Below are 27,215 nucleotides of genomic sequence, written 5' to 3' on the forward strand. Positions count from 1 at the left end.
AACCAACCCCTTCAGAATCTTGCTTTAGAAGTACCTCACTTCAAGTAGTACAGCGAGACAGCCTGCTATGGGAAGATGACCGCATAAAGGCTTGCATCGAAATTGAAAGCCGAGGCAAAGAAGGACCTTTCGTAGATGATTACATTGTTGGAATGACAATGAAACCATGCCAAGCAGTTCCTTTGGAGAGAACAGCTATTGAAAGAATAATTTATAAATGTATAGGGGGGGGAGGCAGTAGTTGCACTTTTTGTACCACCATGATACTCAGAAGGAACTACTATAGGATTGCGCGCTTGCTTTAATGCCAAAAAACGCGAACGCAGAGTACCTGCTCAAACATACTGCGCAGAATTGCTAGTCTTTTGGCTCACGTGCCCTTAAAGGTAAGTTGAGAGAACAGCAAATTCTGTTCTGCGCATATACCGACCGAGGCGTCCATGGGCAGACTATGCAAGACATCTGGGATGGCTTCACAGATGTTCCCTACTGAAAAGATCCCCGCATGTTGTTCTGCTGACGTCATGCGGATGTGCTCAGACCGGACAAATGGGCGAGATTAGCGTGTTTTGAAGCTCATGCGGGGATGCCCTAAAGACGTCCTAACGTACTCAAGTGTACATCCTGAGGATATCCTCAGCATCGTGAGGTCTTGTTCGGGATGGATCATTGTGAATGAGAGCGTTACCAGGGCTGTCCTCCCTGCCGTTCTTCAACTGTATAAAGGTGGGATCCTGTGTGACGATAATGCATGACGATAGTCGGATGACAACGACAGAATCATGCACGACGACGGAACGGCTATGATGGCGTCACGACAATGGTAACATTTGACAGAACGCGACGCGCCAAAGCTTCCACGATACTGCAGGCGCAATCGGTGGGTTTCGCCGCCCGCGATGCGGTGGTGGTGTTACAGGGAACCGATCTTTGCGTCACATCACCGAGCACTTCTCCATAGTCGGTGGAAGCACCTTTCGATGCCTCTCTCGCATCTCCCGCCTCGATGCGAATGACACCAGCGGCGCGAAACAGGGCATGCAACGAGCTGAGAAAAGCAAATAATTTAAAAGTGACTGCCAACAACTTCGTTGAGTAGGTCGAGTCCTCTTTACACGCCTGTCGCAGAAATGTCAAGGTCTGGCAATACTTTCCCTAGCCGAACTTGCCAAATAGTGCGAAGGAAACGTTCGTAAGGAGGAAGAGGAGGAGCAGGAAATAACGCGTTATTTCCAACGGAACGGAGGTTTCCTTCTTTAAGGAAGGAAGGAAGGAAAGAAAGAAAGAAAGAAAGAAAGAAAGAAAGAAAGAAAGAAAGAAAGAAATCGAGAACGGTGATGCCCAGGGCTAATGAGTGAATGATATTGATAATGTACTTTTCATTACATACAAAATGTACCGTGAAATTCGTTCTGTAGCTTACATATGAAGCGGCGCGCAAATTGATTTTGCTAGCTGCAACATCGCAACAGAAATCTTCGACGCGGGACGTTTTTTGTCACTGTACTTCTCGGAAGCTCATGATTACGACAATAAATAGCGCGGCGCTCTCCAGATGACATGATGGTGTCGAAACGCGGATTTATAATACAAAATTTACCTGTGATGATTATTTCATGCGTGTACAGCGTGTGGAAATAGCATGCAAACTACTGAGTTCGTTATGCCAGCGGGTCTCTGCAGGCGCAAATGAGGACGCAGTTACCACGCCCGGAGCTTCGGATTTTAAATATACCATACGTAAGGTAAGGGTGACTATCATCGGTGAATACTATTAGGAGTTGGCTGGAGGAACGATGACACAAATGTAGGAAAAACACAGAATGCAAATAACGTTAATTATTTAGGGCCATACAATACTTCAAGAGACGATAGCTTGCTGCTATAGGAGCCATGGATATCAAGACCCGTGAACACAAGGAGCAGAAAGGTAAACTTATGGGCATCCTCGCCCCGACGAGTTGGCTCGTAAAATACTTTTATCTATACAAGCGGAAAGGTGTTCAAGACGTACCCGTGTGCCGTGGCACGTCACGCTGGTGCCACTGTCACTACCACTTAAAAATAAAAACGAAAACAAACCAAAACAAAACAAATGGAATCAAGTCAAGCCGCAATCAAAGAATAGTCAGAGTTTGCTTTCTTGCTGTTTAAGATATGCAGTATGCTCAATGTACGCGCACCTCTGGGGAATTTCGTTGTTGCTCACACATTGACATTTTCGCGAGTCGGAGAGTAGCGAAAGGCGGTAATCACGTGTTCAAAATCATTCTTGAGATTCTCGATCAAGACGAAGAAGTAGTTGGGGCTACTGCGGTGCTCCCACCAGGAGTTCACGTGGTCGAAGTAGTCGTTGTCCTCCACCGCGCCTGTGACAAAGCGCTCCAAGTAGTCATCGAAGGTGACGCCCGCGAACCGGTAGTCGAGCGCCCTGGTCGACATCTGCTCGTACAGCGAGACGCAGCAGTCACGGTAGTCGCGCACCACGTACACGTACTTGGCCGCCTGACTGAGCCGCAGCTTCTTCGCTGGCAGGTGGCTCTTCAGTCTGCGAGGAATTAGGGCGAGGAGGAAATACAGGTTGCGTTTTCCTTCAATGCAAGGTGGCACCTGTCGCTTCCCCAACACGAGAAGTGATCTATCTATCTATCTATCTATCTATCTATCTATCTATCTATCTATCTATCTATCTATCTATCTATCTATCTATCTATCTATCTATCTATCTATCTATCTATCTATCTATCTATCTATCTATCTATCTATCTATCTATCTATCTATCTATCTATTTATCTGTCTGTCTGTCTGTCTGTCTGTCTGTCTGTCTGTCTGTCTGTCTGTCTGTCTGTCTGTCTGTCCGTCCGTCCGTCCGTCCGTCCGTCCGTCTGCCTGCGTGTCCGTTTATTTATTTATTTATTTATTTATTTATTTAGTGATACTGCAATCCAGGAAGGGATTTTCGCAGGGTGGGCGTGCAGATACAAGCACTGGTCAAATATTTACAAAAGAAGCCAGAAAAAAAGGCCGCAAATGATTAGCGAACAAAAAGAAAGGATCAGCATTTGAGATAACAAAGTTCAATGATGACAGCGTAACATAGGAGTAGACAAAGCAGCACTGTGATATTTATGGCATATCGTAATTATTCAGGAACATATAAAATATGGATTAATACACTAATACAAAATGTAAGGGGCATAAAGTTGATAACAATAAGAAATTGGTAACTATATGGGCAGCAGGGAATGAATACAACAGAAGATAGATGTTAATGGACACTGAGGCTTCTAATGAATGACGTCATATATTGCTGTATTACTTGATCGTTAGTAAGTCGATTTCATTCCGTATATATATATATATATATATATATATATATATACGGAATGAAATCGACGATATACGATGAAATATATACGAAATGAATATATATATATATATATATATATATATATATATATATATATATATATATATACGTATGAGTATGTTTGAGTGTGCCCGCGCTATACTGGTCGCCGGCCTATGAGCAGCGCATTGCGCTTCTACGAGTAGTGCCGGTCTTCATTAGTATATGTAATTAAACGTTTTGATTTCTCTTACAACAGAGCAGTCGCATAGCGGCGCTGTCTGCAGTTCAAGCGCGCGGGCATTACACAAGCCTGCACGCCATATAGTGTGTCTCAGCTAACGTTAGCTAAGCTGTTAAAAGAAGAAAACCCGCTGCAAGGTTTGAGTATACGACATTCGGTGTTCGGTCGCCAACCTTTAACAGCTTAGCTAACGTTAGCTGGGACACCCTATGCAATTGACGTGACAAGTAATAATAATGAGTTTGGGAAATGAGTGATGAGTGTATATATCAGGAAACATAAAAATATAAGGCGCTCCTGTGCTAACTTTGCCTTGTGTCCTTGTCTGGTGAGCGCGCTACAATATATCATAGCGAATCAGTATGCTGTGCCAAGAATCCTAGTAGAAGATGAGTCGTGACCGTCATGTGTAGTGCCTCGGGCAAATGCGCAGCGCAGTACGACAATATCTGCTTTTGCTCATGCCACATGAACCGATTAATCGCGATTAAACCACTAATCGAAAAATGTGAGAGTTAGAATGGCCCCGCACAAGGTAATATTGGTAATAAAATCAAGTTCAGCGCTTGTCGAGTGGATGCCGCAATACTACAGCTGACCTGTCGAAGGAGGGTCGAGTCCTTCTTTATGGAATGGAGGGGGTGGCGCCCCCCCCCCTCCTGACATTAAGCGCTGTTCTTGGTGGTTCATACTGATGGCCTTGAGGGATAGCACACACCAGAGCAGGGACAAGTGTGCTTATGTGTCTAGTCGTGTCTTTTGTCCCTGTACTTGCGTGTACTATGCCCCTCTAGACTATTCAAACGCATCACACTTCCATATTCATGAGGAAACCGATAGTTCGGACTTGAAAACCGGAGCGATATCTACAATGTGTTCTTCGTGTTGCAGTGCCGGAAGCCCTTAATTTTGCCGCGCAGTTATCATCATTGGGCAGCGATTTCTCAAGGGACGTAGCAGGTGGGGTGAATGATGATTGCTCGTACAGTCAGCGCCCGTCGGTAACACGTGTAATGTACCGACCTGCGGGGCGGTGCCGTGTTTTCCACCTTGCGGCCCATGCGTTCGAGGAAGAGCACGTCCAACGAGAGCGCCGTGTAGTCCACAGGTCGGCGGCCGCCGTGTGTGAGCGCGTACAGCAACATGCTGAGCCAGGTGCCGCCCGAGCATGGGTAGCAGTTGATGAAGACGTCTCCAGGGTAAGGCCGGTACATCATGGCGAAGAGCACGTCGCTCACGTTGGAATTCCACGGCGCGAGGACGCCTTGGACGTCGACAAAGAACGACTTGGTGCGCTTGGGAGACTTTGACGACGACTCCGCCGTTGCCGCCATGACGAGTCCGTGAGGCTGCAGCGGTCCCTATGCCACCTGATCGAAGGCTGCGCGTTCGCGTGACCCGCAGTTCCTTCGTCCTTGGGGAGGCAGGGTAGCTGCGGCCTGCATGTAGGCGACGCCAGCGGCCCGACTTTTCGAGAGCCAAGCGGCTCCGCCTGGCGTTGCGGTACTTCTTTGTCCTCTTCTACTTGTTGTTGCCTCAAAACATGGCTTGTACCCACAGGGGAGACTGGCCACACTGAGTTGATTGAATGCTGTGGTTTCCTTTTACATATGACACTTCTTCCACCTACACGCATAAAGCGTGCTTCAAAGGATTTCACAACTGGAATGCTGTCCCTCATCATCAACAACAACAACAACGACGATGACAGCATCAATGACAACTACAGCAATAGCAGTAACTACAGCCACAGTAAGCGCTAACAGTATAGTGTTGTTATTCTTTTTAAATGCTCTTTCTTAAACAAACAAACAAGCCAACAAACAAACGAACAAGCAAGCAAGCAAACAAACAAACAAACAAACCAACAAACAAACAAACAAGCGGTGCAGCTCGGCCTACTCTTCATAATATTTGTCGAGGGATCAAATACATGAATAATAAGCGCACCGTCATTGCCAAAGATGCTGTAAACGAATTTTTGAACACTACGCACTATCAAGACAAGTAAAATACGTAACTTTTCATAAAAGAATACACTGGTGTGTCCCAAAAGTTGTGCCCGAAATAATCGATATCAATGCTTCCTCGTGTTTTGTCTATTTATTAAGTAAAGAAAATATCACACGGACTTTAGAACTATACCAGTTCGAAACCAGCAAAGCAGTGCATGCCACTGATATGGAAAATGCAAAGGCCGTGAAATGAACAAGTTCAGGACAAATATTTTGATGAAACTTTGTCATTCAATAACCTTGTTTACGTTTTTGTACATATGCAACGGTCAGGAAAATAGCTCAATGACACTGTCCAATATATTGTTCCAATATATTGCACAGGAGCAGCTGTCACCGGTCGTGTATTGCGAGTAATTGCACCGAAATGATCATCGCAGCAGAGAGCACATATAAAAAGCACGAATTCTACAAAATCTACGAGGGCGAGCCAAATGAAAGTGAGCCAATGCGAATATACGACAAACGGGTTACTTTATTTAAAAGTAGTAACCATAAGCACTTAGACATTTGTTCCGCTGACTAACGAGTTGCGTGATTCCCGTCTCATAAAGATCCTTGGGTTGCTGCTTCAAAAAGTCTGTAACTGACTCTTTCACGTCATCGTCCGACACGAGCCTGGTTCCCTTGAGCTGTTTTTTCAATTTCCCCAGTATGTGGAAGTCGCAAGGCGACAGGCCTGGGCTGTATGGCGGATGTTGCGGCGTTTCCTACTTGAACTTTGCCAGTTTTGTGTTAACCACATCAACGACGTGGGGACGGGCATTGTCGTTGAGCAAGGTGACCTCATTCGTCAATCTTCTACGTCGTTTGTTCTTGATTGCGACACGCAGCCGACCCGACATTTCAAAATATCGGAAATGATTGATAGTCTCTCCAGATTTAGCAAATTTGATCAGTAATGGCCCCTGACGATCGAAAAAAAAAACTCAAGAACACATTTCCGGCGGTAATGGCGGCCTTTCCTTAATGTGTATTCTGTTCCCCAGCAGTTTCTTGTCTTGTCGATTAGGACGATGAATGGAGGAAATCTTGCGTGCGTCTTGCGATGCAAGACTGCATGCAGATGGATGTTCGCTTCGCACAACTAGCTTGCGGCGAAACGCTCGCCTTTCCACAGTTTCTGAGCGCGCTATAGACCCTTTGCATCCGCGAGGTGGCAGCAGTGCGTTCGTGACCCCAGAGAACTTCCGGTCATCAATTTTCGACAGTCATCCAAGAAAAAAAAAAGAAGTATTTTGTCGCATAGTATACCGTAGGCACATATTCTTGGATGTTTTCAGAGAGAGAGAACGTGTGCCCAGCATCGAGCTAATGTATGGGCTTCTTTTGTTGCACTTGTCAAACACTCCAACTATGCAGCAAAACTGGTGCCAGCTGGAAGGTCCTATAAATTCGTAGGCTATTGTAACTTGTGTTGTTCCGCAGAGTTAAACCGCAAGTCTTCTGGGAACTCTGTTTGTAAGCATGAAAAGGGCCTATAAATTATTTGCGGTCTTCGGACCCCGAACTCCGACTGTATATTGTTCTGTCGTGTTCATGATTCAATTGCTATACTTGCGGACAACTTTCTGTGGCTATGAAAGAAAAGCTACGAGGGCGGAGCTTCTGCACATGCGCTACCGCGCCAAGTAGTTCGCCAGCGTTTGACAGTGCTTTTGGTTTCTCGGAACAGACGCTGAAACGATGCAGCTTCCACGTGCGAAGGTCTCGCGTTTGCCCAGACGCGGAAGGGAAAAGCCGCAAAACAAGCAAACTTTTACATTCAGCGGTGTATTTTGTCTTATTAAACTGTTGCTAATAAGGTGGTTACGTTTTTTCTCTTCCCCAGCTTAAACGAACATGGAAGAAAACGCAGGATTATTTTCAGAAGCGCTCTCACTTGTGCGCACTTTGCCTCCGTGGCTTTCCCTTATAGCCACAGAAAGTTGTACGCGCGTTGTATGAACGCCTCGTAGGTATCTAGGAGGCATTGATTGTATACGTTGCGGTCGTTTGTGGAACGTTGCATATTACGGACCTCTTCGCAATGATAATTGCAGGGACGTTTTAGGTGCCTCTAGAATAATGCAAAAGTGACGACAACACTGTCGAAGCTACTGGGAAAGTTCTACTGGGAAAGTTTAGCAAACTCAGGAAACACACTTTGATACTCTGTACGGAGTCGACGCATGAATACAGAAAATTGCAACATTATAGCCCGAATCTTGGCTATATGCGAGTAACGCTCAGACAAATGTGTGGAACTGTCGCGTCAAATCCTCGCGTTGTTGTGGGTGCAGTTGCAGACTATCACTTGCAACTTCATCACCGAGAGAAGTGCTTTTGTGTGCGTGTGCCCATGTGCTCCGTTCATGTCGCAGTCCGGCAACCGACAGGGCTTCTCGCAAGTGACCAAGAAGCCCAAGTTCATGTACGTGGAGGCGATCCGGCTGTCGCCCGCGCTGACGCAGGACAGCATTGTCTTTTCGCTCAACTTCGATACGCTGAGCACGGACATTATGATCGACTCGCATCCTGGCTGCGGGGAATCAGGCGTGTACACCGCATATCAGTGGCTTTCTGTTGATCGGCAAGTGCTGGAGTTTATTGAGAACGTACTGCACACAGAAAACTGCTCACTGAAAGAAAGGTAATTATACATAAGCGGTCAAGCTTGACGCAGGCAATAATCTGAGACAATAAACTTCAACGTAAACTTGAAAGTCGAAAATTATACGTTTGAAGCTCCGCGACAAGAATATATAGCTGCCTGACCATTGTTGCCTTAGAAAGAATAATGGTTGGTTTTGTCCCAGTTATAGATAAACTTTGGCTTAATAGTGCTTCAATGCTGTTCTGGGTAGCACTTAAGCTTCCACATATCACGTCATGATGCTATGACGACGCACTTGTGGCGAAACCGCGTAAAAGAAGCTCTGTGGCGAATTCTTTGGTGGTGTCGCTTCGAATAACGTTAGCGCCATATCAAAATCAGAGAGAATTACAGAAATACTTTCGAGTACGGTGAAAATCGTCAAGTAAAAACCATCACGAACGATAATAATATGAGAATAATATGCTTATCGGCAAGGACCGATAAAGCTATAATCATAAACACATGCCACTGTTGTGCAGTTGATAGTAGTGATCATGTAAATGTCGTTTTGCAATGTTAGCCACGTCTTTAACGATAGAGAGCAGCGTTTGCACATTCTCGAAGCTAACAGAAGGATGTCTGCAAGGTGTGTATATGTGACGCCATAGTCACATACCACGCAAAAAGATACATTAGATTAAGAAGCGAAGACTAGCTGGTTAGTATTGCACTTGCAATGAAGTATTTGCTTTCAGCCTGTTCAAATTGAGCGGTGGAAGAACAGCATAATATAGAAGATATATTGATTGTATGGGGGTGTACCGCACAGCATGTAATTTGGTCCTGCTTGATCTTCAGGTCGACTGATACCGGGCTCCGCGCATCATCAAGACGCACCTGCCGTTCAATGGCATCGCCAACAACCAGGCGGCCAAGTACATCTACATCGCCCGAAACGTCAAGGACTGTTGAGTGTCCATCTACCATATCATGAAGGCGTACCCAGAGGACTATCAATTCCATAACGGGTTTATTCGAGGACGTCTTCGAGTGCTTCATCCGCGGCGAGATGGAGTACAACGACTACTTCGATCACCTGCTGCCCTGGTGGAGTTACAAGAACCAGCCCAACATACTGTTCCTTGCCTGCGAGACCATGATGAAGGAGCCCAAGGAGCACGTGCAGATCATCGCTAAGTTCTTGGGCGGTGTCGCCAACGATTTTATCAAAGATTAGAACAAGCTGCAGTCCCTGTTGCTTTTGACCAAGATCCTCTTCATGAAGCTCAAGGCGCGCGAATACACCTCGGTCATGTCCAAGAGGAAGTTCTTCGTTAGGGAGGGCACGATTTGTCAGAGGAAGAACTTCACAGGCGAGCAGTCGCGCCGCGAGCACAACACGTTCTTCCAGAGAACAGTTGACACACCAAAGAATCTGCTGTGGAAAGGAATGGGCGTCTTTGATAGACTGCTTTCATTGTGTGTTCCTGCGACAGCTGTTCCTTCGTAGGCATCTTTTTTTTCACTTCCAGCGGGGCGTGCGAGGCATAAATTTTCTAAGGCCGTGTAGTTTGTGCTTTGAATCACAAGTGTGAGACATGATGTAGTTGAGTGTTTCAAAAGGTTGTTCAAACTCCACGAATATTCATATGTTGATACGTTGATTACTCAACGTGATCTCGCAGTTGGGGCAGCGCCGATATATAACAGTGCCCTGCCCATACCACGCTCCTTCTATCCGCCTTACATAGATGGTCGACTTTTCATGGTTGGCGCCTGGCTCTGCATGGTGCCTGAGATCGAAAAAGCTGCGGTGACAGGCTGGGCGGGACGTCCTAACTGCGCTAGTTTCTAAGAGATTGGAGGAGCCTCAATGCGTGAGGCGATCTTTCGCTCGGGACTAATTGATAATCATGAATACCCGATGGCTGGCGTCAATGAAATGCCGCGCTGGCCACGGCGTCATTGACAGCGGCAATATAGACCTGGGCCTCCGAAGCCATAGGAGAAAGCGAGCAATGCTACATGCAGCGGAACCCAATTCGTCTGGCATGTTCACGGCTGCATTGTCCACAGAACGCGAAGTTTTTCTTGCCATATTCAAAAACGTTCTACAGTTTAACGATTGTAGGCGTCGCTACATAGCAACAGTTGCAATTCTCCAGCTTAGCAGACGTACGCATCCAAACATTACCGATCATTTCCATCTTTCGCATGACCGACACTCATTCCTGACATCATCGTCACGCCCGTGTCCGATGCACGAAAGCCTGACGATAGATTCACCAGAGACAATGAGAACTAGCACACGTACCTTATGTGCGAATGAGAATATCACGCGGAATGGGGGATACTCATTCGCGCATTCGGGACTCATATATTCTCAAAAAGAAAGCTCGGCAAGAGAAGTCTCGATAAGGCTGGACGTCGAAACTAATTGGGAAAAACGTTGTATTCGTTCCACAGACGGGCAATGTCGGTGCCTTTGGTTCGCTCCTGGAAGACAAGGTCCATGCGCTTGGACTGGCCGGACGTGAAGTAGTTCTTCCAGTAGCCAGCTGTCGTCACGCGTGCCAACGTCCGGTCGGGTGAACCGGAAGACGGTACGGGAGCCGATGCCATTCTGACCTGCGATTTACGAAGAAATGCTTTCTCGGGTTTCTGTTCTGCACATCGTGTTGAACGAAACTTTCGGTGACCGACTGGCAACTGTAATGGGGGGGGGGGGCGCTACGAGGTCGCACGCTCTGGTGTTGGACACTGCGCTGTAGACTGCACTGAACACACGACACTTTTATGCAGTGGAACACGTGGCGCCATGATCCGTGCGTCCATATGATCGCGTTCCTCAGTGCATGACACCCATGAAGCAGCTGCTTCCACTCCAGTGCTATATATACCTCTTGCGAAGTACGAGGCACACTTTCTTAGACGAAGAATAATAGCGTTCCTTTCATCGGCAGATGACAGTGCGCGATACCTTATGACTACGTTGTATGAGCTAGCATGCCAAGGCTCCCATCACCGACTTCGCGCTTTCGTCGCTATTTACTTTCACATGTTTCTAACTGTTACAAATGTCCCCTATTTTGCGCTTGTCGGCCAGTTTCGACAATTCAGCCAATTGGACCAGTCTTCTAAGGTTCGCACGCTCTATCGTTTCTTTATTAGGTACTTGGTTACTTGCTAGAGCTCAAGGCTAGGATGGCATATAGTAGGCACTTCCTACTCATGAACGGCAGCTTAACGATATTATTGAGCAGTGCACTGTGCCAGTATATAACCTCAAGATATGCAACTTAAAGAAATGTTGCAGAGCTCATAGTGGTAACACGCACATGGGTTGTACTACTTATAATGACCCTGTCCGTCCGTGTAGTCACGCCTGTTTAACTTTACGCAGGTTTTTCCGTAAGGACCTCCATCTACGGCTTGCAGGCCACTACGTATGCGTAGCACCGCTTTACAAACTATGGGACTACCGCGGTGTTGGCTCACCTCCATGATGCGGGTGTGCTCGGGTCCACTGGCGATGTGCTCGAGCACCTCCTGCATGAGCGCCACGTTGCGGCTGTTGTCGATAGCGTCGCGCCAGCCGACGAAGTTGAGCAGGCGCTCGACATGGGCGCGAGACTCCATGCGCAGATCCTCGAGGACGACGAACATCACGTGCGGCTCGTGACGATGCGCCCACCACGAGAACACGTGCCGGAAGTAGTCGTTTCCGTGCACGGAGCCCTGCAGGAACAGGTCGAGGAAGTCGTTGAAGCGGCCTTCGCCGAAGTCGTAGTCCTGCGGGAACGTCACCGCGTCATCGAAGGCGCACGCGCAGCAGTCTTTCGGGTTGCGCAGCATGTAGATGTACCTGCGGCATGGGAAGACGCTGTTCTTGAAGCGCGGTGCAGCTTTTCACGAGCTTCTACTAAACTATAAAAAAAAAGACCCTGTAAGCACAAAGCAACTATTTCATTTGTTAGTGCCGTGCATTGTACCATTGCAGGACTTGGTATATACCGTCCCTACCAAGTCCCGCACCTCGCCCGCTCGGGAACGTTCCAGCGCAGAGTGGTGCCTGTATACGCACGCACCCGCGCTCGATGACGTGCGTTGTGACGAATAGGACGATACACGAAATTGCGCTATACATATTCAGAAGACGGAAAGACGGAAGACGGGTAAAGACGGAAATCCACGAGAAATAGACAAGGGATACCGTCTTTAGCACTGCAAATATGATACACACTTCAAGATGCAGTTAAACGTTTCTGACTTGGCTATGAACGAAAGACGGTGCATACAAGACACATGCGACGTTCGGCGCCGTCAAGTTAAAGCGGGGTACAGTGCGGATGGCGTGGTATCACAACAGCTAGTATCAACAGGGAGAAACAAAATAGACCCGAAGCAGATGAAGTAGCCCGAAGTAGCCTGAGCTGCATCCTGCAATCCATTCTCGCAACATAATACCAGGAAACGAGAACTCGAAAGCAAGAATGTTGTGATCTGGGTGTATTAATTATGTGCTACAAAATTATAGTCACCCTCCCACTAACATAACAGAATTGAACGGAACAACTTTTTTGAATCAGTAAATGTGATGTGTCGATCGCGCAGCATACACGAACTCACGCAGTGATAGCAGGACATTTATCGGAATTTTACGAAGCGCTTTCACACACATGTTTAGCAACCCTTATTTATGCTCGCTGTCCTGAGTTGGCATGAAATCTCAAATCCATGACGGAATCACGGATGACTACTGACCGAATGCTGTGGAACCTCATTACATGTCCCTAGTGCCCATGCGCGAGAGCCGGTCGCAGCCTAAGACCATGGAACCATAATTACGTTGAGTTCTAAGCGCGTATAATGTATTGTACCGGACGAAAAGGCATACTATTCCGAGGCTATAACACACGGAAGAAATAGTTAAGGGAGCTTTTAGCTATGCCAGGTGGCCCGCCAATTAAAAAAAAGTTCCGTAAGTTTGACTGTCACCTTAAAGCTCCGATTGCACGAACAACTCAGGAAACATCGAATGCAAAATGGTCGGCTTGTAAATACTCTATGAATAAAACTACAAATGTCGCGCGTTAGCGCAGTCAAAAGCTTCATTCTCAACGCATCATTCCGACCTTGCGCATCAACCTTAGGGAATACTTTGTAGGCTTACTGTCCGTTGCCTACAAAGTATTTACTAAGGTAATTGCAAATAGAATCAGGAACAACTTAGACTTCCGTCAACCAAAGGACCAGGCAGGATTCCGTAAAGGCTACTCAATAATCATATCCAGCTTTTCCGGACGCGTACCTACTAGCGCCCCAAGCGGCCCCGGCACGAAGCTAGCGCGTTTTCAATGGAACGAGCGGGTTTTTCGCGAATAACAAAAGCTGCAGGCCGATTATTGAAAAAGGCAGGAGACACACGTGTTCTGGAAGACAATCCACACGAGCCAAATGCAGTGATCACTCTATGGCACGTAAGAATTTTGTTCCCACAGCGGTTAAAGTTTTAGCAATGGAAGCTTATGGAAACGACGAAAACGAAAATTTGTGCTCCATTTTTGAGGCAAGAACGATGACTGTAATAAAACTATCCCGTCTATCGTAATACGCAGTGCAGCGTATGTAGTCCCGAGACTCAGCTTTCGATTGATGCCTATCTCGACTCTCCACATATGGCGTAAGACTGTTCCCGAAAGCGATTTTTGCAACACTGTCGTGAAAATTCACGTGGTGTGTATAAAAACATGAGCGTACCGCCTGGCGAAGCCTCGGTAACCGTGGCCGAGTGGTAGAATAGTGAGCACGTTTAATCATCAAGGTGGCCGCGGTTCGATTCCCGCTTCGCAGTTTTTTTTTAAACCGCATAGGACCTAGTTTTGTAGTCTCTCACTAGATGGCAGAATCACAAAACTCAAGATTTGCTTTCGGTTCTGGTTAACCAGTGGTGCTCTTGAAATATTATGCTTTCTATTTTTTCTTCATAAAACGTAGCAGTATCGTGTTCATTTGTTAAGTCATCGCTTTTATGAAGATTTGATTCATTGGACATCATAACTAGAAGCTTGCGCATGGCTTTGTGTTATGAAAAAAAAAAAAACTTTCGTGCTTTGTAGCGTGGAACCTGAGAGAACAAAATAGCTATTCTTATTGCGTTCTTCTGGAAGGTCCGTTTTCTTAGACTTTCGGCTGTCCTTAATGGCACACACTCCGAGCGAATCACGTCCACCTGTGCCACAATGCCACCTGGTGGCCAGTGCCATTCCTATGCAACATTCGTGTGGAACAAAGGGTCTGCTAGGCTGAATCGCTGCCCGAACGTTAATTATTTCGCAAGATCCATCCAAATAAGAAATGCACCAACTAGGAGAAGATGTGCAGTGTCTGGATTAATAGCTACTGTTAATGTGTTCCCTACAGCCAAGTGGTATCAATCCGTAGGTGTGGCTGTAAAAAACCATTTGAATAAATGTCCCGTGCTGTGTCTGCCCCGGTCGCTCTACAGAGAAGCTAGCTTGGCTAGCCCTCAGCATTTAGGATCAACATATGGTGTCCTTCGTTCGGTGCATTTGCTTTTAACGCGCAGCATTCTTTGGCGAGTACCCCAGCAGTTTGGTAGCAAAATCGTGTCTGTAACGCCAAAAGCTTGACGCATTTCCCATATAAATATATAGGTCTCCATAAAAAGGGTTGGGGTGGCCAACTTGAAATTGGAAGTGGCATCAGCATAAATTTGGGCGTGATACAGAGATGGGTCAAGCTGAATTTGGTAGTGATATGGGAGTGGCCCTACCTAAATTTGGGGTGAAATGGTAGTGAGCCAAGCTGAATTTGAGGCTGATATGGGGGTGGCCCAACCTAAATTTGAGGTGATATAGGGGTGGGTAAGTTTAAGCTTGGGGGAATAGGGGGTGGGCCAGCCTGGATTTGGGGATGATATGGGGGTGGGAGAACCTAAATTTGAGGCTGATATGGGGGGTGGGCCACCCTAACCATGGGCGTGATATGGGGCTGGGCCAAGCTGAATCGGGGGGCGGGGTAGGGGGGGAGGCTAACCTAAATTTGGGAGTGATTTGCGGTGGGCCATCCTAAATTTGAGGTGATAGAGGGGTGGGCCAGGCTAAGTTTGGGGCTGATATGAGGGTGGGCCAACCTGGATTTGGGGATGATATGGGAGTGGGCCAACCTAAATTTGGAGATAACATGGGGATGGGCTAACCTAACCATGGGAGTGATGTTTGGCTGGGCCAAGCTGAATTGGGGGTGGGTGATGGGTGGATTAACCCATATTGGGGGATGATTTGCGGTGGGCCATCCTAAATTTGAGGTGATCGAGGGGTGGGCCCGCGTTAGTTTGGGGCTTTTATTTTTCCAATTGGCTTTTGTACACAAAAGCATGCGCTTTGGGTATTACTTAAAAACCCCTATTCATTTATTTTCAATTGGCTTTAAACCTGGTATGCATTTCTGCAGGTACAGGTTTTCCCCACCATTTATTTTTGACTTTGCTTTCGGGAATAAACGGGGAAGTAGTCGGCCGGGGCTGATTTGGGGGTGGGTCAACCTCGATTTGCAGGTGGTATTGGAGTGGGTCAATATAAATTTGGTGGTGTTGTGGAGGTGGGCCAATCTGTATTTGGGGGTGATATGGGGTTGGTCCTACCTAAATGTGGGGGCAATCTCGGGGTCGGCCAATCTGAACTTGGGGTCGATATGGGGGTGGGCCAACCTAAATTTAGGGGTGCGTCAACTGGAAATTTGGGGGACGATTTATGGAATTTCGTGGGTGGAACAACTTGAAAATTAGGGGTGGCCCAAATGAAATTGGGGATTGGGCCAACTCCAAGTTTAAGGCTGGGCGAAAAGAAAATCGGACGTGGCCGACTTTAAATTTGGGGGTGGGCCAATATAAATTTGAGGGGGTGCCAACTTGAAGTTTGGGCGTGGGCCTATTTAATGTTTGGGGGTGGGCCAATTGAAATTTCGGGGCCTGTTTACGAATAGTTAGACAACACCAGTGGTGTTTCTGCATCTTTTTCATCATCGCAAAGTACGTATATTAATAAGTGTTACTTAATAAGTGTTACTCCTCAAGGTGAGCTACCACTCGAGCCTTCCCAGCCCACTGGGCTAATAATGTCCCAGAAGTACTCTCATCGTGACAACTGCGACGTTCAATGTGGAAATCACAAGAACAAATCGCAGACCGAGCTCACCATTTTCACACCAATGTCATCGCTAACACTACTCGCTCGTGCTAGAGGCAACACAAGCTTACAACGTTCATAATTCAACTTTCACTCGCACGCTAGTCGACACGCCCTGAGTGCACAATTTCGCCAATCATTGGATAGAACCTTGCTGTATGTTTTACTGTCATGTTGCGTCGTTTTTCACGAAGGCCGTCTCCCGAAAGGAGAATACATTTTTGAGACGGACGAGGCAAGCTAGTATATAACTCATACGAAGCAAGTGTATAAACGGTCATAGTGATTTTTCAAAAATGAATATAAGTAAATAAGATTTCAGATGATATTGTTACGACCGGGCATGACAACGAGTTTTTCCCGCCTGTCACAGTGCTTTGACCAAAAACCTAATCATTTTGCTCAAACGTGTTGCCCCAATACTACATTGGCTAAATGTACAAAAGCGCGGTGCGTGGTCACAGCTTCAAAGCCAGTCTATTTTGTGTACGGTTGTTGATATTGTAGTAATCTGGAGTTTTCTTCTTTATAAGAGCAAAAAAAGAAAAAATATAACAGATGGTAGCTAAGCGCAAATTACATTGGAAGATCTGAAACCAGCAATTATTTTTAATTTGAGGGTTGGTCTTCTCCGCCTTTAGATCACTGTCCGATCACTTCAAAGAATTTTGTTTGTGTGCAACCGCAGCAAAAACGAAGATACTACCATTTCATTGCCAGATCCTTTATGCCCTCCACACACGCAGGAAGGACACCAGATAATTGGCAATATCAGTTTAAAAACTGACATTATTTTGCTAATTTCAGTGTAGCGTGGTGCCTGCGGACGGAGTATTTTCTTAGTATCAGTCCAGTGTTAGCAGTGAGAAGCAGTTCGGTCTACCATTCCCATGAGGGCATACTAGCCATTGTAGCGCTTTACTGTAGGACAAGTTAAGTGCTAAAAACTTGGTGTGCCTTGTCCTTTCCGCAGGTCGTCCATCCATTCTGTTATGGTGACGATCAACGTTGTGTCCGTCAGGCCTCCTCCTCATTTTTAGCTTCACCATCGCGAGAGTGGACAGAGAAAGGAAGCTTTCTTCACAATCAGCCCCAGCGGGATTCCACCACTCGTAACTGCTGCAATTTGCATTCAGTGGCTGGGCATGCTAACCACATCCTTAGTTTCACAATGACTAGAGTACGCAGAAAAAGTAGAGCTTTGGTCGCTATCACTACCACGAACTCACGTCAATGCAGATATAAGCACGTGCAGGGGCTGGGTATGCTAACTTCTCTGCTACCACCTGCTTCCACCACCTTAGATTTTCCAGGCATACCTGCTTCTTGTTTTCATCGCAGACGCATGCAGGATAAACGCGGATAACTAAAAAATCTCAGTGCCCTTCCACTCTGCGAAGAAACATGACCTGCAAAGCTGTGTATGTGGACACCTTAATGACGAACTGCACCTCCACCGTATGTCGCCCCGCATTGCACTGTATTCGGGATCGGCCCACGTATGGGGAGTGCTTAACACCTGCTTCATCTCCGCCGCGGGTCTCCCCGGCATGGCGTTACATTCGGGATCAGCCCACGTATGGGGAGCGCTAAACGCATGCTTCACCACCACTGCGGGTCGGGCCGGTATTACGCCATCTTCGGGATTTGGCTCTACACGCGGACGCGATAGGGGGGAAAGTAGCCCTTAAGAGGAAGCTTTAGCTGTGGTGGTCCTATCTAAATAAATGTAAAAGGAGAATTCATTTTTCTCGACAGCCACTGCATATAATTTGACAAGGTTTGTTGCATTTAAAACAAGAACTTAATATCTAGTGCCTGTTGGTATCGAATTCTTGATTTAGGGCATCATTTGTTTATTCAATTGTCAAAAATCGCAAATTTTAAGAAAACGAAACCATCAAGTTTACAACTCTCTTTCGGCAATGAAAACTAATATCAAAATTATGTACATTGCATCTAACAGCACATCTAAAGCAGACAAAATTGATATATTACGCATGAATCTCAAAAAATTAGTAATATGGAAATACAGCTTTTCCACAACCCTTGTTCACAACGTAACGACTTCACGTAAGATATAAATCGGCATATTGGATTTGTCCACTTTGAATTGTCTAATGGACGCTGTTTACAGAACCGCGATCTCAGTTCTTGATATGGAGTTAATAATTTGTAAACTTCGTGCTTGTGTACTTTTCGCACTTTCGAATTTTTGAATATCTTTTGCCTAAATTCAGGCCCTAAATAGAAATTCCGCTTCCGATAGTCACTAGAATTTACCTTTCTCTCCCGAATCCAACAAATTTCATTAAAATCGGTCCAGGGGTTATCTAAGGAAAGCGTTTCGGCGTTTTACATCTATTTGAATAGGCCGAGTCGGAGCTTCCTCTTAACGACTTCGCTGTAAAAAAAAAGAATAAAAGAATAAAAGAAAAAAAAAGGAACGCTGCAGCCATCAATATCGCCGCCTCAGATTTCGTCATGATGGCACCGTCACTATCGGCACGGCTCCGTGAGCAGCTACCAAGCTGTTCACTTTCGTTATCTTCCTTCCCTTGGCGGTCGCGCATTGTCTTGATGCCAGCGACGCGCTTAATCTGCACCATCATTCCGTCCTGCATCGCTTCTGCGACCAAGCAAGCTTTCGGCGGCACACGTACACTGCCGCATTGACACCAAAACTTTAAACTGCTTGCCTTCGAGAAAACAGCCCGAATAAAAATGGAACGCGACTATAAGGCCACGGGGAACATGTTCGTGGGGCCATACTCTTGATGACAGCATCCCAGAAGGCTAGATGTGGTCAGGTTGACTTTACAGGTTTGGAAGGAATGACTGACGGTCTAGTTGCTTCATTATCACATAAGGAACAGCACTTGAAGTTGTTAGCACAGTTTGTGTGTGGGTTCCTCCTTTGTGTCCCGTCGTGAACTGCTGTTCTTTCTGTGGCTTTACATATGTTCCTTTTCTGCGTCAGTTACGCCTTCCAAGAGTGTTTACTTGGAAAATTTTTCTTCGCATGGCTCTTACGGAAGCATGTTTAGAAAGTTTTCTGCTTGGCTGCATAATCTCGAGGACGGGCTCCAATTTGCTCATTTTCTTTAGCCGCGTAAAAACCATTACTGAAAATTTAATTAACGTAGCTTGGTAATTACGCAAACAACTTCTCAACTTACTCCGCATCTAGAGATTACCAATCTGAACACTCGAATGATAAAATGATGTTAACATTGTTTGTATCGTTTCAATAGTTTTGTTTCGTGCAGTTAAAAGCGTCCGGCATATTGATGGTGCTGTAGACTTCTTATAAAATAAGTGTGAAAGCTTGGACAGGTTATCTTGGCACAAATCAACTTCATGAGCTTAAGCACATGTGCCCAACCTTGCACGACTGCCTTTACAACCGATTCTCATACATTATACAAGAAGCACCTCAGCGCTACGGTACATCCCACAAGGTGTGCGAGAACATTGTGCGCGCTCCCGATTAGGTTTCTGAGCGTTGGTGGCATCAGGCTCTGTTTTCTGGCATCATAATGAATAAAAACAGCTGCCTGGAGGAAAGCATTGGGTACATTTTCAGTACTTTGTAACATATGGGTCAGCACGGATATGTACGTTAGAACGAAAAGTACTGAACTATTAAGATGAGGATTTCGCTGGATGTATTTTAGCTGTCTATTTATAAGATCTAAAAAAAATGCTGTGATTTTGTGACAATTAATGCTAACATGAAATATGAGCTCCGACACAGTACCCGTGGTGGAACTGGCCCCGGGACTACTGGGCTACATTGAACCACGATACGCTGGTTTGATAAATACCAGTAATTGGAAAGTGGTTCGCGCTTGAATTTCCTGTATGTCGGCACCGCTGTGCAGTGTTGGAGGCCCTTCTTAAACCACAAGCACTATTTTTCAGCTAATATTGAAAGCAACTGTATTCTTTTTTTTTGGGGGGGGGGGGGGGCTTACTTTAGCGTCTAACCACAGTTCCAAAGTTATCAGTTAGCTCAAGATGCGCCTGCATGTGTTTTTAATATCCAGTATGTTGTCACGGATTCAATAGCGAAAGAGCTTTATCTTATCAGATTGCACGCGTGAAGCGAATACTGGCGTACATTCTCCATCACATTTGAGGACCCGAGATTGCGCTGCAATGTACGAGCATTTCAATCTGACGAACTGACGCCTTGATCCGTAGATCAGAATCAGAGGAAGCACTTTGCGCGCAGCCATCGTTGCGCTTTGAGCGTTCTTTTTTCCAGCGCAAGCTCACCTTATAATGAGTTATATTCGTGACTCACTCTTTTGGAAGTGTTTTGTTCTTGACATCCCTACAATGTGAGAGTATAGAGGCGCTCCATCTTCATTGAGTGAATACTGGGAAATGGACTAGGCCTTTTCTTGCGTCTGCGTTTACACATTTACCGCACCAATTTATTTTTTATAACCTAATTTGGAGGCTGTAAAGCACAGAAACCTTTTATTAACAGGAGGTATTAATAACACAGAAAATTTAAATGCTTATTAGTGGGCTTTCACCTCATGGCAAGGAATTTCAATAAAGATATCCTTATGATAATTAAAAGCCTATCCTCTTGACAACGTTTAATCTGAGTTCCTCTTTGCAAGCTGATACAGACTTGCAGGTGGTTCGTATCGGGGGCCCTCGACATATGTATAACCGTCAAACAAAGAGTTATTCCGAATGTTTCATTTCAGGAAGGCGTGTTACCCTCCTGTCTTTCATTCCTGTGCGTAAACACGCATAAGACGAAAGTGCTGCATGAAGAGCGTCGTTAGTCCAAACCAACGAGCTACCGTAACTCACCTCGCTTACATCGCTGTCATTTAGGCTTATATAAGAAATATATATATTTTAAATCGACGCATCACGAATCCAAAAAGAGCTGTCCGTGACCAGCCCAGCTAGGTTTCTTTCATTTCGTACTTCGTAGTAGCGGCTAATAGTAGCTCACGAAGCAGAGCACTGAGTGTGGATATGGCAGAAAAGGTGTTCTATATACTGTCTCGTCACCCACCGAAAATTGTCCGCCGTGCTACTGGCCATTCCTAGAAAATTGTATATGTGACGCCCAGTCATTTGCAACACTGCAACTTTGTTTTGCAATTGGAGAGTCCAGATGAGAGAAAGGGTGGTTATGGAGATAAAGACACGCTATTTTCTGCAGTAACTTAGGAATGCATGAATGAATGCCTTCATTTATTGAGAAAAAAGAAGAGCAAGCATCAGTGGAAGCACGTCTCAGCAGATTGGGAAAGAAGCGGGGGACAAAGAGGAAAAGCTGGAGCCCGGGTGGCAGGCGAAGTCGCAGTTTAGGGGCGAGAGAATATAAGCAAGAGTTGGTGAAACCAGTTGAATTCCAGTGTATATAGATGTGTGATGCGGCGAGTAAATGATTGGAGTCACCGCCCAGCATCCGTCCTTTGCGGTAGTATAAGCACCCGCCGTTCTTGGTTACAAACGTTTTACTGAAAACCAATCTTCGAAATTAATTATTCGTCAGCCATACCTCGCCACGTATTTCTTAGTGGCAGGGTCAGTGGATTTCAACTACGCTGTCGCGACAAGTTACGACCATAACGTGACGCTTGCGGTTACGGTTGCCATGCTCGTGACTCTTACTATTGCGCGAATACTATAATCATGGGTTTACTGCACAAGTTAGTGAACAGACATTTTATAACCGCGTTTCTCACCTTGCATACGCTCAACGCAAGCACCATTGCAGCATGTTACGGTGCGCGTCCCTTCAAGGCAGAGACGAAAACAAAAGAACGCGTTAGAAGACAGGGCACCGACTTGGGCCCCGTGCCAAACATATCCAAGCCAACAATATTTATTTTATTTCAATACCCTAAAGGCCCAATGCGGGCGTTACATAGGGGGGGATTCATCAAAGAAAACTTAACAATATATAACACAGAATATAAACGGCTGAAGACAGGAATAAACAAGTTAATAAGCCAGGTACAAGTTAATAGGGGAAAAAATGGCTAGAAACAGGTACTGAAAAAATTCACATGTAGCAAATACCACAAAACAAAACAAAAATCGCAACTTCAGAAGTTACAAAACATGTCATCTAACATTCCACGGAACGTTACGGCTCACACGCACCCACTGAAAAAAAAAAACGAAAAAGAAACGCACATCATTCTACATTGGAATTTTCTACGTATGACCAAAGAGCTGTTTGAAATGATGATGTTCCAGCGATAGCCGCAATGCTAGAAGGAAGTGAATTCCACTCTTCAATAGCCAGGACCAAAGGTGAGTATTTGTATTGTTCTGTCCGAGCGAAAATGGGTTTAATCTTCTTCATGTCATATACACGAGCCCATGTGTGCGGCACCGCGAGATGTGAACTTGCGAATGGTGTGTTGCTGTGGTAGATAGTATGGAAAAAAGATAAACGGCTGAGTTTTCTGCGCATGACCAGAGGCGAGAGATGGAGCGATATTTTCAGTGCTGTTACACTTTGATACCGAGAGTAACGGAAAAGGATGAATTGAGCAGCCTTGTTTTGTATAGATTCCAACATGTTAACAAGATAGGTATAATGGGGTTTCAGATCACGGACGCGTACTCTATCACAGGCCTGATTAGCATGTTGAATGCGTGTAGTTTTGTGTCCTGGTTGGCTTGGTGTAGTCGGCGTTTAAGAAGACAAAGTTTTTTTAAGTCTTTGGTAGTAATCAGTTCAATATGAGTGCTCCAGGATAAATACGAGCTAAAATTTACACCGAGGTATTTTACCGACGCTGAAGTTTCAATGATAGTATTATTGACTGTGTAGGCATTAGGAATCGTCTTAGCAGCGGAAGTAAACTTGAGATGTATAGTTGTGTCTGCGTTAATTACCATCTGCCTTGCCGCACCAATGAGTTAGTTCATCAAGATCAGTTTGGAGAGCAATGATGTTAACAATCATGCCGTCGTTTCTATGCAAAGAGGTTATGCATTTAAACTTCTGGAGTGACAGTCCAATCAGCCACGTACGGGAGCGCGTGAAGCCGCCGGCGGCCGTATTGTTAGAGGAAAAGGAGCACAGCTACAGTACGTGGCTGCGGTATACGCGCGACGCAACTGTGCTTGCGGTTCTGCGATGAAAAATAAAATGAGACCCCTTTAGAAAGTATATCAGTCCGGCATTGTGTGGCGCTGTTGTCAAAAAAAAAAAAAAATGTCATGGTGGTGAGTGCCTTGTGTTCTGTGTACAATATGTTGCGAGAACTGAAAAACAGTCGTTTCCTGTTTTCTTCGTTCAATAACCTGCCGCGTGCATCGGCACTGTGATGCCCTTTCGTCGATACGTGGTGCCGGGCCGTATTGACAAAACATGACCTTGAAATATAGTATCCTTATGCGAATTCTTAAAAAAAATCACTATTTGTGTAAATGAGCGTTTTTGCTGTAAACCTAGAAAACAAGAAAAATATTCAACGGTAGGTCTCATTTTTGCCCAGTTCTAGCTGAAAAGAGTTGGTGAAAGCAAATTTACAATAAAGCTAAGGCAACCCACAGTCTGCACGAAGCCGCAAGCCTACATGCGCTCCAATGAAGGTGACCTGCCAAAGTTAAAGTCATGCGTCACTGGCGGCTCAAGCAATCTTTACTTTTTTTTCGTTTCTGCATCCGTTCTTCCTGCGTCTGCGGCAAAAACGAGAAGTGAGAAGGCAGATAAACAGAAATTGGTGGAGGCAGGTGGTAGCGTAATGGTTAGACTGCCCATCTCCCAAATGCAAGATGCTGCATTTGGGAGATGGGCTCGAATCCCGGTGGTTTGTTTGGGAAGACAGCTTTTTGTGCTCTCTGGTGACTGCGACGCTCAGAATTAGGCGGCAGCCTGACGACAACGGTTGCCGTCAACGTAACAGAATAAGCGGGCGTGCAAGGTCACACTTAAAGCCGAAAGTACATTCAGAGGAAATACGCTATGCTCTTGTCGACAAAAAAAAAAAGTGATGAGTAACGAGCGGTGTTGTTGAGCGAAGCTGTAGCCCGATAACGTCACCATAGACAGGACCACGCTCCAATACCGGTGCTTAATGGAAATATACGTCGACAGCATGTCAACTAGCGTGTTATTGATACTTCACTAAGGTCGTTGCGTGTTTGTGTTGTGTCTAGCAGGAGCGAGTAGTATAGGAGATGACATTGGAGAGAAGGCGGTGAGCGAAGTCCGCGAAAAGTAATTGAGGATAGCCATATTGAACGTCGACGCCGTGTTGAGGAAAGCCTGCGACTTCAGTTGCTCAGCCGACAGAAAGGCTTGAGTGGTAGCATACCGCTGGGCGTATTTGGTAACCACAGCGATAGACACACACTTTGCGGAAGTAAACAGAGGAAAGGGACGTAGTGAGTTGGCCGCCCATCTTGAGCTCTGGTATAGTTTGAAAAATGAATGTGGCGAAGTATAACGCACCAAATAGTATATGCCAACCCAAATGAATCAGCGTGGTCATACTTGCGCGACATGCCATGGTGGCCTGCCACCAGGACATCATGAAGTTGCAGCGATGACATTTTTCATTGGGTACTTGAGAATAAAAACGAGCACATCAGAGACGTCCGGGGGATGTTTCTACGGTATAAGAGCACATCGCCCCCCCCCCCCCCCCCCCCTGCCCAAATAACTAAATCACGAATATAAGCTTACGAATAGGGGCATCGTAAGATCGAGCACTAGGGCGCTTGTTGATCTTGTTCAGGATGACGTCAGCGTTTCATTCAGCGTTTATTTCTGAGAAAATGAGTTGGAGTTACGTTTATTTGTATCACAATGGCGGGCGTAATCAGGCAAACAATGACAGCATTTCATTAGAGGGTGCCTGACTACTCTGTGGAAATTACGTTTAACAATGACAAACACAGAAAGCTTTGCTTACATCGATTAGCACATACGTGGGATCCGCATAATTTTGTGACTATCAATTTAGATGCTTCAGAATGGCGCTCATTAACGCAATATTTCCATCCACAGTGAGCAAAAGCAGCTGTCGTATCCACAGTAGAATTGATTTAAATGGCTTTAATCCCATGGACATTATATCGTCGCCAACTTCCGTGGGATTGGAGTCGTCAAAATGGGATACAGGTGACAGGGAAATCAGGAGCTTGATGAACGGCAAGAAGGCAGAAGCTTGCACAAGACCTCAGGGATATAAAATGACTTTTTGAGCAGCTTGGTCAGGGGGCCACGCAATGGTTTCCACGTCTAATAAAGATTCTCCGAAATATGAACAGAGGCCGACAAAAATGCGGGCATTTTGGGAAAGGTGAAACTGCTGGAAATTTCAGGACAGCATTAGTCTAAATATAAAAGATGACTTAAAAATAAGAAACCATAACGTTGACAGGGTGGCCAAATTCTGGCACAAATAAATTGACTGTTGAAGCAGTTCAGCTGAAACACAATGGTGCGAAATAAGGCGAGAATGTCGGAAGAGTTGAACAAAGGTCAAGTAGGTCCTGTGGCCGACGCCAGCGCTCGGCAGCTGTCAAGCGACTGCACGTATTAGCCAGATGCCTGGTCGTCAGTAGTTACAGTATGATTCGGGTCTGAAATATTGGACGCGGACTCCGTCATATTGAATACAGTGCATTCTACGGTGTCACTCTTCGACAGCTGGCATCGATTCTCGCGCAATGAGGATGGGAACAAATTGTCTCACGTGCCGGCTGTCACCTTCCTCGAACTGCCAACTTTCCTTTCCCTCCGTAGTTGCTTAGCTTTTATTGGGTTCGGCTGCTAATCACGAGGTCTCGGGATTGAATCCCAACCACGGCAGCCGTATTTAAGTGGGTGTGAAATGCGAAAACACCCGTATACTTAGGGTTAGGCGCACGTTAAAAAATCGCAAGTGGTCTAAATTATTCTCGAATCCTTAACTACAGCGCGCCTTATAATGAAATAGTGGTTTTGGCAAGTAAAACCTCATACTGTGTTATGTAACATTCGTTAAGGATATCCTGGGCAGTCGCACAACTCCTGAATACAATTAAGTGTCAGGAGTTGTGCGCCAGGTCTTTGAGTATGTGGATAGCCTTTATGGCGTTCGATAGCTGCGAGTCTACGTTGCGGCGGAACGGTAACATGGTAGAGAATGTGGAGAACATACACATCCCGCATATATTACTGCACAATAATTTTAAATAGCGTTCTTCACGCACGTGGATAACCGTCATTGGAGACTACTTTGGAAACTAACTGCAAGTATTGTATATGTAATACCCAAAGGTGTACCTGGCCTGGTGGCCAGTAAATGTGACGTAATATTGCGAGCAGCTTCGGCCATAGCGTGCTAACGGATGACGACACAGACTGAAGTGACTAGCGCAAGAGTGGACAGGGGACACTAAAGAGGCTAGAAGGACAAGCGCCCAGTTGGAAGTTTGCGCTTATCCTTGTCGCCTCTTTAGTGTCCCGTGTCCACTCTTGCGCTAGTCACTGCAACATGGAATACCAACTAGCCCGGTCTCACACCCTGCGACGACACAGGGACAGTTTGCTGAATTATTGGGTCGTGACTTTTGTGTCAAGGTGAAAAACCAACATATCCATGTATATGTCTTAATACTTAAGCACATCTAGATGTGCAGCTGCGGCGGTAGCCCATGAGTGCGCATTGCAAAGTCGCTAGTGAAATGATTGTGTGCACCTTAACGAATTCGATAGGTGAAAATCAAAATCCGTCCACGACGGCGTCTCCAGTAAACGCTGTGCGATGTTCGGACGTTAACTATGCGTGCCGACTGACGAAAGGCAGCCACGAAGAGCTTCTGACG

At 45.9% G+C, this 27,215-nt stretch overlaps 1 protein-coding gene across 2 annotated transcripts in view; it reads right to left on the reverse strand.

Annotated features, from left to right (window-relative positions):
- Positions 1 to 2,378: 2,378 nt before the first annotated feature.
- LOC142572403 (sulfotransferase ssu-1-like) overlaps positions 2,379 to 27,215 on the reverse strand; it is a 179,825-nt gene continuing 154,988 nt past the window's right edge. The window contains exons 4-5 of one of the 2 annotated variants that reach the window (XM_075681496.1): positions 11,686 to 12,052; positions 2,379 to 2,548 (exon numbers count right to left, since the gene is read on the reverse strand). In XM_075681496.1, coding sequence (XP_075537611.1) covers positions 2,468 to 2,548; positions 11,686 to 12,052 — 448 coding nt within the window. In that variant the 3' untranslated portion in view covers positions 2,379 to 2,467. Of the gene's footprint in view, positions 2,549 to 10,294; positions 10,816 to 11,685; positions 12,053 to 27,215 lie in introns of those variants that run through there. The other variant, XM_075681495.1, reaches the window with a different exon arrangement.

This window comes from Dermacentor variabilis, chromosome 2 (assembly GCF_050947875.1).
Source record: "Dermacentor variabilis isolate Ectoservices chromosome 2, ASM5094787v1, whole genome shotgun sequence".
Lineage (NCBI taxonomy): Eukaryota > Metazoa > Arthropoda > Arachnida > Ixodida > Ixodidae > Dermacentor > Dermacentor variabilis.